This window comes from Rhinolophus hipposideros (genome assembly GCF_964194185.1).
Source record: "Rhinolophus hipposideros genome assembly, chromosome: 18".
NCBI classification, from domain to species: Eukaryota; Metazoa; Chordata; class Mammalia; order Chiroptera; family Rhinolophidae; genus Rhinolophus; species Rhinolophus hipposideros.
Window position 1 is genome coordinate 35,374,536 of NC_138064.1, and position 12,307 is coordinate 35,386,842.

The 12,307-nt window shown below is 41.3% G+C and overlaps 1 protein-coding gene across 5 annotated transcripts in view; it reads right to left on the reverse strand.

Moving 5' to 3' along the window:
* CFAP69 (cilia and flagella associated protein 69) overlaps positions 1-6,278 on the reverse strand; it is a 65,689-nt gene extending 59,411 nt beyond the window's left edge. For 2 of the 5 annotated variants that reach the window (XM_081079200.1, XM_081079201.1), the window contains exon 1: positions 5,949-6,267. In XM_081079200.1, the coding sequence (XP_080935326.1) occupies positions 5,949-6,062 (114 nt within the window). In that variant the 5' untranslated portion in view covers positions 6,063-6,267. Of the gene's footprint in view, positions 1-4,752; positions 4,869-5,948 lie in introns of all 5 variants that reach the window. The other 3 variants (XM_081079202.1, XM_081079199.1, XM_081079198.1) reach the window with 3 other exon arrangements.
* Positions 6,279-12,307: the final 6,029 nt, after the last annotated feature.

Genomic DNA, 12,307 nt, shown 5'->3' on the forward strand with positions numbered 1-12,307 from the left:
GCTAGACAACAGCGGATGGAATGAAAACCATCTAGGAGGTAGAATCAAATCACCTAATGAGTGATTTGATTTGGTGGGAAAGAGAAGAGAAAGGTGAAGATGACTCCTGGGCTGGAGGAATTATACAAGTGGTGGCATCATCACTGGCTGAGGCAGGGAATTCTGGAGGAAGAGGCTTGTGTTGAGGTTGGCGATGAGTTAAATTTGAGGCAGAGATGTCTAAATCATAGGATAAATATCTGGTAAAGTTTGGGTAATGAAATCACACAAGCAGAGTGTAAAAGCAAAAGAAAACATACACATATAAATATCAAAATAATTGCTGTTATTATCATAAGATGTTGATAGAGAAATTGTAAAAATATTTAACAAAACCTTTTTAAGATCAAAAGTTTAATAAACTGCTATGAAGTAAATTATACCTCCAAGTTCAAGTTATAGCATGAACTTATTTTCCCACTTTACCAAGGGAGCTTTCAAAGGGGAGAAATCTTACTCATTTGATATTTTGTTATAGGGAAAGGAACTACGGTAACATTTACTATGGTCCTTTTATGTGCCTGGCACTTTAGATCTTAGCTAATCCTCAAATCTGCCATATAAAGGTATCATTATTATATCTGTTGATGAAAATGGGGCCCTGAGACCTAACTTGTTAAAGTCACATAACTAGTAAATGGGCTAGCAGGTCTGCCTGATGCACGAATGTCGGTTCTTTGCATTTTAGTTCTCTGCCTGACTCCTCAATTGACCACAAAGGTTATTTCTAGCAATTTCTCCAAAACAGGGGTAGACAATTTTAAGGACACAGTCCATGGCAATATTACAGACAGTGGCGGGATATGACATCAACTAGCAGATTGTGGAGGCTCTCAGAGGGAGGGCAAATTTGGGCAAGGAAGCTCAGCCATGATGCCTATGCAAATGAACTAATCACAATTCCATATTTTTTCCTGCAAATATTTATTAAGAGCTTACAGTGTGTTAGACATTGTTTTAGGTACTAAAGATATGATATTGAATAAAACACATAAAATCTGCTGTCAGAAAGAATTCATATGCTTTGAGAGAGATAAAATCAGTAAATTATCTAGCATACCACAAGATGGTAATGATCTGGAGAAAAGGAAAAGTGTTAGGATGGTCGAGTCAGCAAAGGACTCACAGAGAGGGTAACATTTCAGCAAGTCTCGAAGGAGCTAAGGCAACAAGCCATGAATAGCAAGAGGAAAACATTCAGACAACGGGCCCAGCAAGTGCAAAGGCAAAGTGCAAAGGCAGGTGTACACCTGGCATGGATGAGGAGAGGCTAGGAGGCCAGTGTGACTGGAACACAGAAGGCTTTGCAAGCTACTATGAGGACTTAAATTTCCACTCCGAGCTCAGAGTCCAGGAGAGAATGACTAGTAAGTATTAAAGTATATTACACTTAAGGAACCCTGATTCTAGTGAGAGAGACAAAACTTAGATAAATGAAACAGTGACCAACATAAAACAAGTGATAACTGGGTGAAAAATTGTGTGACTCAGACCTAGGACTATACCCATTTATGAGAGAAGATCTGTGAGGATGAAAATAAATGGGAGTGCTTCCTATTGGGAGAGTACTGTATGCTACAGAGGCAGGACTTGAAGGGGGTAAGATTTAAATTCAGAAGAGAGGGAAAGGGACTCCTTTACCTTCTGTGTACCAAGTATTGTGCTGGATGCTGCTGGTAGGAATAGTGGGGGAAATGGGGGGAACTGCATTAAAAACAACAGACAAATTTCTGTCTTCATGAAGCTGGCACTAGGCCCAGAATACATAACAGATAATGTACAGATTATGCACTGGAAAACCTTGAAAACAGAACACAGAAGTGGGGCTGAGGCATTTTAGGGATGGCAGAGACCTTGGATATCATTTGTACAGTGGTTCTGAGGCTAAAAATCACTTCAGTGAGTTTTTCAAGAGTCCCAGGCTCCATCTCCATTCAGTAGATCTGTAGTATGTACTGTACAGTGTTTTTAAAAAGCTGAGATGAGTGTGATGGTCACTCAGGTTTGGAGAACACTCATCTAGGACAGGCTGGTTTTACAGTGACGAGGAGAAAAGTCTGCGATGTCCTAAATTAATTGCAGCAGGCCAGAGTGTGGAAGGAAAAGAGATGTTAATTAGCTAACAACTGCAGGGCAAAACCAACAAGACTGCTTACATTTCTGGATGGATGCTGGGACTCTGAACTAACTTCCGGGTGGCTGTTTCCATGATTATGTAAAGAGAACAATCTGGTGCCACTGACCACCAGGGGCCTCCCTTCTTGCTTACTTTGCTTGCTCATGAACTTCCCGGACTGTTACCCACAACCAATCCAAAGGAATAAACACTTCTCCCTTACGGACTATGCACCTATCCCAGAACTAGCCCTGCTTCACCTTCTCCCACCCCCTTTATCAATGTAAATTCTTTCAACACAACTTACGTCTTTCACCGCCCTACTCGATGTACAAAATAGTCCATCCACTCCGGGATGGTGGACTCCCTGCCGTCATGAGCGGTGGTTTACATTTCCTGCCCCAGGACCTGGTCCTTTGCTCGCGAGCATATGGTTCAATAAGCCCTTTCTTTTAGAAAAGCTCTCGGCCCTGAATGGTTTTTTTTGTTTGATAATAGAAAAGGGAACTGGACTAGACAGGTTAAATGATTTGGCCAGTGTAATTATACATACGTATTAGGTGAAGTAAGCAATAAGGAGATTCTGCGGAATCCCGAAAGAAAGAGGGGTGGGACTCAGGGAGAAAGGAAGATGACAACGTGGTATTTATGGAAAATAGATTGGGAAAAGGAAAAGGAGCAAACCAAAGGCCTGACTAGGAGGAGGAAAGATTAATCCGGGACTGACTGAGACACTGTGGTGACAAGAAAGGACAGCAAGTAGTTCTCGTAGAGCCCCATTTGGTACCCCTTGGTTTTTTACCAACTCATCTGACCTGGTGAGGGGAGAGCTGGAATTTTTTTTTATTGTTATTGCTTATTTTGTTTTATAATCTGAATCGTATTAAAATACCTCCTGCAACTTTCCAGGAGTTAGTTGTTGTGAAACTCTGTAACACTCTTCACACCACGCTGTAGCCATAATACACTAGCATTGCTACTCAGAGTGGGAAGTGGGGTCCTCTATCCAGTCACAGTGGCATCACTTGGAATCCTGTTAGAAAAGCAGAGTCCAGGGTTCTACCACAGACCTACAAAATTGGAAACTGCATTTTAATAAAATCCTCAGGTGCTACAAATGCACATTACAATTTGAGAAGCACTGCTCTAAAGGGTTTCTGAGTCTTTAGAATGACAGGAACAACATTAACATACATAGAAGATAGATGAAGGTAAACAGTTTGTGGTTTCAAACCTATGATGGAGCTGGCTTAAAGAATTGAGGTAGAATCCACACTCACTTTTAGTGGCTAGGATATATACTGTGTCTCAAGTGTAGGCAGAGGAAGAGATTGCAAATGTGGAATGGTTTGAAAGGACTGAAAACATTTAGGGTTCCACCAGTCTTTCCTCTACTGGCTTGAGGCAGTAGGGGTTTTAAAAGTTACCATTTTAATGATAGCAAGGAGGACTAGACCCTGCTCTGAGTAATGAAACTGAATAAGGCTAAGTTAACTTCTCAAGGCCTCAAGGTCCTCATTTGTAAAATCAATAACAAATAAAACCCAGCAAGGCTGTGATCCTTTCTCCCGGCTCTAAAGTTTTTATTCTATTACATTTCTTTTAGTAGATACTGCCTTTTTCTTTAATACTTTATAAAATATCAATACTCCTGAAGTAGATAAACAAACAAAAAATCTTTCACAACTTAAAGTCTTTCTAAAAGAAAGGATTTATTGAGCCATAAGCTAGCCAAAAAAAAAAAAAGAAAAAAAAAAAAAAGAAAACGAAGGACCAGGTCCTGGGGTATGCTATTTAAACCAGCAGCAGCAGGGCTAGGTAGGAAAGACAAACCTGTCCACCATCCTGGAGTTGAGGAGAGCTTTTAGACATTATGTTTTGTGGAAGAAAAATGTAACTTGTTTTGAAAGAATTTACATTGGGTACAGATAAGGGGAGCAGGGAAAGAATGAAGTAGGGGCAGTTCTATAAGAAGTGCACAATCTCTATGAAATATTTACTACATTTGATTGGTAGCAACAATTGTGAAAGTTCATGAGCATATGCAGGAAGCGGTGGGTCCAGCGGTCAGCTAATAAGACACCCAGAGGTGGATTCATAGCTCCAATACACATTTTTTTTTTTTTTGTTAATTGGCCCTCAGTTACTAACTGGTTAACTACTCTTGCCTTTTTCTCTCACTACCCAGGCCTGATGGGATTGAATGCAGGATATCTCAGAATTTTTCTCTTGTCATTATTAACAAGGTAGGAACTTTAATGAATACAAATTGATTTCTTCCTGGGAGAGAATCCTAGGTCATGGAAGGAGAGGTGGCAATGAAAGAAAAGGAAAAAAAGCATGAAAGGAAAAAGGGAAAGAAGAAAATGCACATATAAACAGGTATACTTCTTTTGCTTTACTTGGTATGTTGTGGACCATTTTGGCCATGGCCTATTAAAAGTATTTCGTCTTTTTTCTGTTTCTTTTTTTTTTTTTTTAAACCCATGCTTGCTTGCCTCACCCATCTTGGCATACCCTTGCCACGCCTACCTTTTTTTTTTTTTTTGCACCAAGTAAAGGAAGAATGAATGAGAGCCATAAGATACAAAATTCACCTGCTTCCCAGATTTGCCCGGTTCCTGGGAGAACAGCGGAAGTCTTGCGACCTTTGCAGCCAGCCTTGTGAGTGGAGGGCTGCTGTTCCTCAAAGCTCTTCTTCTCCCAACCCGGGCTGGAATATTTCCACAAAACTGTTTAGGTCAATTCCCCCTGCTTCTCCTCAAGCAAAAGTGCTGTTGCTCCGCAGATACTGTAAGTGTCTGACCATCCTCAGAGAGCTCAACCCTCTTCCCGCTGTAGAAGAGGTCCCCAGCCAACTAACTAGCCACTCCCAAGGAACTGTCCAAGGTTCCAGGACGTGGACCCAGAAGACAGGGTTCCTGACGCAGCCTGAGACTTGTGAAGTCTCCACGGGAATTCCCATAGCGGCCCCACGCCATTAGTGCGAGGAGGCAGGGCTGGATTCCTCCATAGAATTCACGTTTTAGGGCTTGATCGTGGCTCTCAAAGGAGGAGCCATGGGACCCTAACATGAAACAAACGACTTGGAGCTTCTAAACACCCCGCCACAAATGGAAATCCAAGCGAGGGTTCCGAAGGGAAATTTTTTCCACAGACCAACTCGAAAGAATCAATTTTGTATTCATAACAAAAGTAAACTGAAAACCAAATACGAGCACAACACAAGAAACCAACTCTCTTCTCTGCCAGTTCTCTCTGACCCTCTCCACAATCAGCTTCGGATGTCATATAAAAAAAAAAGACGATCCTTAATTTCTCATCTTCACAGCATTTTCCCCTTCCCTCCCGGTCCAGGTTTGAAAAGCCAATTTCAACACCCGACAGATTTCTGCCTCTGTCGAGAACATCCCTTGACAAAAGGGATCTAACATACAAAAGCACAGTGCAAATAAAGGGGTCCAAGTCCTGTTTGCGCGAAGAGCGTCTCCGTCCCCAGGCCCCGCGTAGTCACGCTTTTCGGAGACGAGCAGCAAAAGCCCCGCCAGCGGCGTAGGTTTGGTAGGACGCTCTGGGAGGACTCGCGGCCCAAATCCCCAGACAGGTGGGCTGACGACAGGCGGCGCTGCCTGCAGGCGGCGCAGGCCTCGGAGGGATCGGCGTTGGGCTGAGACCCCGGGCCCGCGGGCTCCGGGTGTTTCCACGCGGGCCATTTCGGCCCTTGCGGCCCCTGGCCTGATCTCAACCTACCCCCGCCCTCCACACCCTCCAAAGCACATCCACCTGCCCCTACCTGAGCGTCCTCGTCCTCCGTCACCACCCTGACCACCGGGATTTGTCGCGGGCTGCTGGACTTAGGCCTGCCGCCAGGGTCCTGGGCCGGGGCGGTCGCCTCCTGTGCAGACATGACTGCGGCGGCCGAGTGAGGGCTGGGGGTCCTGGGTCCTACAGTGTCCGCAGCTGCGCGACCCCGAGAAGCTCTGCCACGGAAAAGGGAAGGCCCCCCTGGGAGCCGCGAGAGTCAAAGAAAGGCCCCGGAGGTCCTGCCGTGGCCTCGGCCACCCGGACCCCACTCTCGGCGCGCCGCCGCAGCCCACGCGCTGCGATCCGCCGCCGCCTGCCCGCCGGTTGCTAACACAAGCCAGGCCGTTGCTAGGGGCGGGGCCGCAGGCGGCGAAAGCGCCGCCTCCTCTGGATGCCCCGGGATGCAAACTACCCCCAACACTCATCTGCAGCTCCACGCGTGGGGTGGCCGGGTCGGCTTCCGCCGCTTAGGAGGCGAGGGAAGACCTCGGTACGTGACCAGGGCAATGTGACCTCAGCGCCATGTATGTCTGTTTCGGTAGGTTGTGCGGGGCCTTCTTAAAACGGACGTGAGTGGGTGGAGGGGTGAGGTTTGTAGCATGTTTGAGTGATGGATGACCGACGGATAGTGTTGGAAGCGGAGCAGTCACACCCCAGAGAAGTGACCACTGCCATCTGCATTTCCCAGTCTACTACCTCTTCTGTACTTGAGTGGCCCTACTGGTTAAGTAAACAAACAAGGCATTTTACACAATGTTAGAAGGCTGTGGAATCAAATCCTTGAATCTAAAGCAAGTTAAGCCCTGGAAGCCCTCTCCCCGTCCCCCCTTTTGTCATCTGTGAAATAGGATTGCCGTGAGAGGATCCAATAAGATGATACTTTTGTACGGTGGTGCTTGACACATAATAAGCAACCTATATAAATGGTCAAGTTTATCATTATCTTTATTATCGTTGTGTTATCTATTCACTGTGTCCTGAGTCATAATACAAGAAGGGTGAAGACTTGAATGGAAAGCTGTTCGTGATAATCATCAGTATAACTCAATCACTCCAAACACCATGGCTGTGAAAAGTTATTTAAGAATCCTTATTTAAGAATCCTTTAGGTTTAACCTAAAGGTTTAACTTTTTCATCTTTGTTTTAACCTCCAGAAATTCAAGATTTAAATGTGAGTTCTTATATCTTCTATAAAATTTATAGACTAAAAAATTACACATAACAACCTCCATGAAAATAAATTTCACTTCGCTTCTCAGGGTTTCTCTCCTTGTTTGTAGAATAAGCAAGTTGATCAGTGATTTCTAAGATTCTGTAACCAGTCCAAACACTGAATGACACCAGTCTTGGTTCTTCAAATGAAAAGAAATGGAAAAACTAGATATGGCCTGGCAGCATTTAATGTAAATCATAGCCAAAGAAACCAAGCTTCTTTGAAAGAGCACTGGAGCATTTCCAGTCTCTATTTCCTAACTTCAATTCATTCTTCCACTTTCCTCATTCTCAGTCCTCTGAAACTGCTCTGACCCAGGGCAGCCTGCAGACGCTTTCCTGTCCTTATCCTTGCTGTACTTGTCTGTAGTATTTTACGCTGTTGACTACTCTTCCCTTCTTGAAACTCCCTTGCTTGGGCTGCAGCATTCTTTTTTCTTTTTCTTTTTTATTTACAGTTATCCATTGGTATTTCTAGATGGCCTCTCAGGCCTTACACCTAGCGTTGGGTTCAGTAGGTCTCAGGTTACAATGACCCAGGGAGAGAGCAAAGAGTATGTCAAGTGTATTATTAACATGACCTTAATTGCTGTTGCACATACCATAATTGTGAGTACACCTCATCAAAACGAAACTGAAACCCCTTGGATAAAGACAATGGAATCCTGTGAGTCTGGCACCCGAAACCAAGATGGTGGTGGAGAGCTGACAACTGGATGATTTGATCATCTTTTCTGCGTATCCTGGCATCTCAAGATGAGGAAAACCAAATAGGAGGGATTGCAAAGGAAAATTTTCCACTTAAAACAGTTTGCCTAGGAGATATGAACTGACTATTGTGTTTCAGCACAACAGGTTGAAGCTGATAAGGTTTCATAAACCTCAGTGACTGGAAAGTCAGACTCTCCTCACTTGACTTTACTGAAGACACCTTCCTGAATGAACAATAGGATTTTTATTTTATTTTAACCAATGTGTATACAGACTTATCCATTAATTCCGCCCTATATCCAGAGTACCAATTTCCAATGCTTAATTAGCAAAACTCCCGTGAACTCCCCCTTTCTAGCACTTAAAAACCCTTGACTTTTTTCCTGTTTAAAATAGGTAGGATTTAGGTTTAAACATTAATCATGTATCCTTCTTAATATAGATTTTTTGAAGGCTGTAAGTTAAGAGCACAGGACACATTTTTATGAGACTCAATCATAGGAAGATATAAGGGGAAAATGAGCAACTATTGAAATGGTAAATTATTTCAACAAAAAGTTAAATTCATAGTAATGCATGAGAAATGAATTATACATAGAAAACAAAAATGCTTCAATCTGATAGCAAGTCTGCAGAATTTATCATTAAGTTACAAATTGCTAACTTAAGTTGTTAAGTTACAAATTGCAATTTCTTTTAAAAAAGCAGCTGTAAACTTAAAGATTAACTAAGTTTTTAAAATTTTTAAAGTAACAAAATTAAATGTTTTTAACATAAATAAATGTAATATTAAGAAATATTGTCCTTCTGATTTTTTTCCTGATACTTTACACACTTGCCTAATTAGCAATGTTTAGTAAAATTATAATTATTCATTACCATGAATTAGGAACATTTCTAATAAGTATTTTAGATTACATACAAATTTGGTAGTCTCTAAACTCATGCCGAGATTCTAAATGTTCAAGCAAAGGTTATTCCTTTCTGAGTCAGAGTAATTAATTTTAAACAGAATTTTTACAGAACTTACGAAATGTTATTAAAGTATAGTCTTAGTAGGTTAGCTTTAGGGGAATTATGTAACAGAAGAAATACATATAAAGCTGGACTTTAATCTACCTTAGTGTTTTAAAAATTATTTCAGGTTGATTGTTACAGAAACAACGCCTAAAAAAGGAACAAAATTACTTCTTTCTGAGAGAATCACTAATGCAAATTTGGGAGTAATAACTACATGGAACTGAAAACAAAGCAAAATAACAGCCATCCCTGAAGTCAACCATTCTAATACAAAGTGTACTACTAATCCAAAATGCAAGTGATTTTTAATCAGGAAGCTGGAGGAGGTACTCATGTTTAGTGGATAAACTAAATAAATGGTAATAAATAAAATGAATTTATAAAGAGTGTCTTTTTACCTAACCAGAGCTTCAGTTCCATGACATGGGAATAGTTCCGTGAAATGAAAATGTTCTCAAGCTTTTAGAACTAATAACGATTTACTGTGTTTACATGTTGGGAGGTTATAGTGAAGTACCTCCAGGATAGAACTGTCTTTATTGTGGAGCAGGATTAACCAGACAAGTTTTTTCCAATGACATTAATTATTCCAGTTCTATAACTAATTTGACTGGTTCTAATTCCCCGGACCCTGTATTAGTTTGCTGGTGCTGCCAGAACAAATACCACAGACTGGGTGGTATTTTATTTCCTCACAGCCTGGAGGTTACAAATCCAAGATCAAGGTGTCCAAGATTGGCTTCATTCTGAAGCTTTTCTCCTTGGCTTGTAGATGCCTCTCGTCTCCTTTTGTCTTCCCTCTATATCTTAATCTCCTTTTCTTATAAGAATGCCAGCCATATTGGATTATGACCTCATTTTACCCATGACCCATATGGCCTCATTTTACCTTAATTACCTTAAAGAGGTAATTAAGGCCTATCTCCAAATATAGTCAGTCAGAGAGATACTGGGGGTCAACCTGTGAATTTTAGGGGGATACAATTCAGCCCATAACAGATTCCAACATCCCTTGAGTTATAATTTGAATTCTTAGAACAGATTCAAGCATAGAATATGCTTAGTCAAGGCAATACTGATATTCTTGCCTACAGAATATTGATATTTCTCACAGTAGTGATACATTATTATTCTGATTTAAGAATCTATCTGTACATTTGATCAATGTGAATCTGTCCCTGGGAGATGTATTCACTTCCAGGGCTCCCAACCAATCTGGATTTTGTCAAAATCGTCATTTATTTCACGTTTCATTTTCCATTTGAAGAATCCACTACCCAAACTACTGTGCTAGCCTAGGTTCCCTGAAGACTGCCACAAACAAACAACAACAAACACTCACCTGCTGCCACTTTAATGGAGGGAGGGGGGCATCATCTCCAGGAAGCAGAAGTTAGAAAAAGATGAAAGTGAGGCAGGCAGTGGAGGAGGAAGCACAAACATAGGTGTCACTGAGCTGGCTATTGCACTGGAATAAGTGCAGTGAATTCCTCTGTCTTTTAGAATATTTTCATGGAAGCCTTATTGCACTGAATTCTTGCGCTTTGGAACAGCCCATCTGGGGGAAAGGCAGAATTTATCCACCTCTGCTGCATCTCTTTGGTCAAAGTTCCCCACTTAAGTAGGGTTGCCACATTTAGCAAATACATAAATACATAAATAAATAAATAAATAAATAAATAAATAGCCAATCCTATGCAATATTAGTAACGGAATTACACTAAAAAGTTACTCATCTGCAATTCAAATTTAACTGGGTGTTTGTCCTGTATTTTACCTGGCAACTCTACTCTAAGGACATTAACACCCATGCATTACCAGGCAGCGTCCGGGGAAGCCAGATACTGCATAGGCATCAAGGTTAGTTCTCCTCCTCAATACAGCAGTGTGGCAGGGGTAGTGGTGGTGGCAGTGCAGCAGTGACTCCAGGGCGGCTCCAGGTTATTGGCCATGAGGCAAGGTGGAGACGGAGGCAGTGATGGGGAGGGGTGTGGGCAGGAGGATGGCAGGCGTGGTCAAATGGATGTGGGAGATAACATAATTTGCTATAAAAATGAATTAACATTCATTATAATATCTTGTTAGTATCTGTCCGACCATACTGCAGTAGGCTCTGAGAGTATAGTAGTGAATTAGAAAGAGTTCCTGCTATCAGGAAGCTTACAGAATATAGCTGGAATATTGTGTTGAGTTCTCCGTTAAAGAAACTTAATGAATGCTAGTGAAATGAAATAATTTTAAGAATACCAACTCCATGAGAATTGGATATTTTTCTAAATAACTACTTTGGCAAAAACAAACAAACTAAACTCCTCCCCAACCCAAGCCCCAAAACTATTATGTATATTGCTTTTTGGATGCTTCTAAAAAGAAACAGAAAAATATTAGATAGCCTCCATTAAATATTGGAATTATTATTCAGTAAGGAAGAAAAATCCGCTTGTATACAACATTTCAAAAAGAAGGTAAAACACATTAAATGGTATTTTTATTTACGTGTTTATAAGGCAGATCTATGAGAATGATATAAAAACATGGCAAGTAATTTGATAGCGATATTTTGGCTATTACAGAGTTTTCACAAATATTTATTACACAGTTATAAAGAAGACAGTATTTTCTAAGCAGATACAAAATATCTAATCAACGATCAAGGCAAGAAAATGAATATGATAAATTAACAATGGAAAATTAATTCTAATGTGAATTGCAGAATATCCTTTAAAAACGTTTAAAGGTAAGAATTATTGCAGTCTACTTCATTCAAACAATGTTAAACGGTATCGTGACAACAAAAAACAAAACAACAACAACAACTAAAGGCCAGAATGGATTGATTTTTGACTTCACATAAAGAAACCCAAATTTACAATGGCTTAAATACAGGAAAAGGCAGTCCAAGTAGTGAAGGAGTCAAGATCTTTTTAGTCTCTGACATGCTTTCCTTGGGTGTGGCCTTGATCCTTAGGGCTCCTGTCATATCCATACTTGAGCAGCAAGATGGAAGAATAAGACAAAGAACACATGCTGCTTTCCTTTGAAGAGACTTCCAGGAGTCACTCATTTGTTCCCCCTACATCTCACTGGCCAACACTCAGTCACATGGGAACACCTAACTGCAAGGGCAACTGAGGAATTGGATGGGCAGCAGCTTTCAAAGAACAGTCCCTGTTCAGGTTGGATATCTAAAAAGCTATGAAAGACCATTAAAGAAAATTTTTAGAGAATACTTCCTAGAAGTTGGCATTTTGGAAATCAGACAAAAGCACCTGGTTTGGTGATTGAATTTAGCCTATCTGGCCGCTGGATGTATCCATATAGTCTGCCCTAATTTTGGATGACTTCACGATGGAGCTCCAATGATTTGGAAAGCTGAAGATCTCAGTCTGTACACGTGTTAGGCT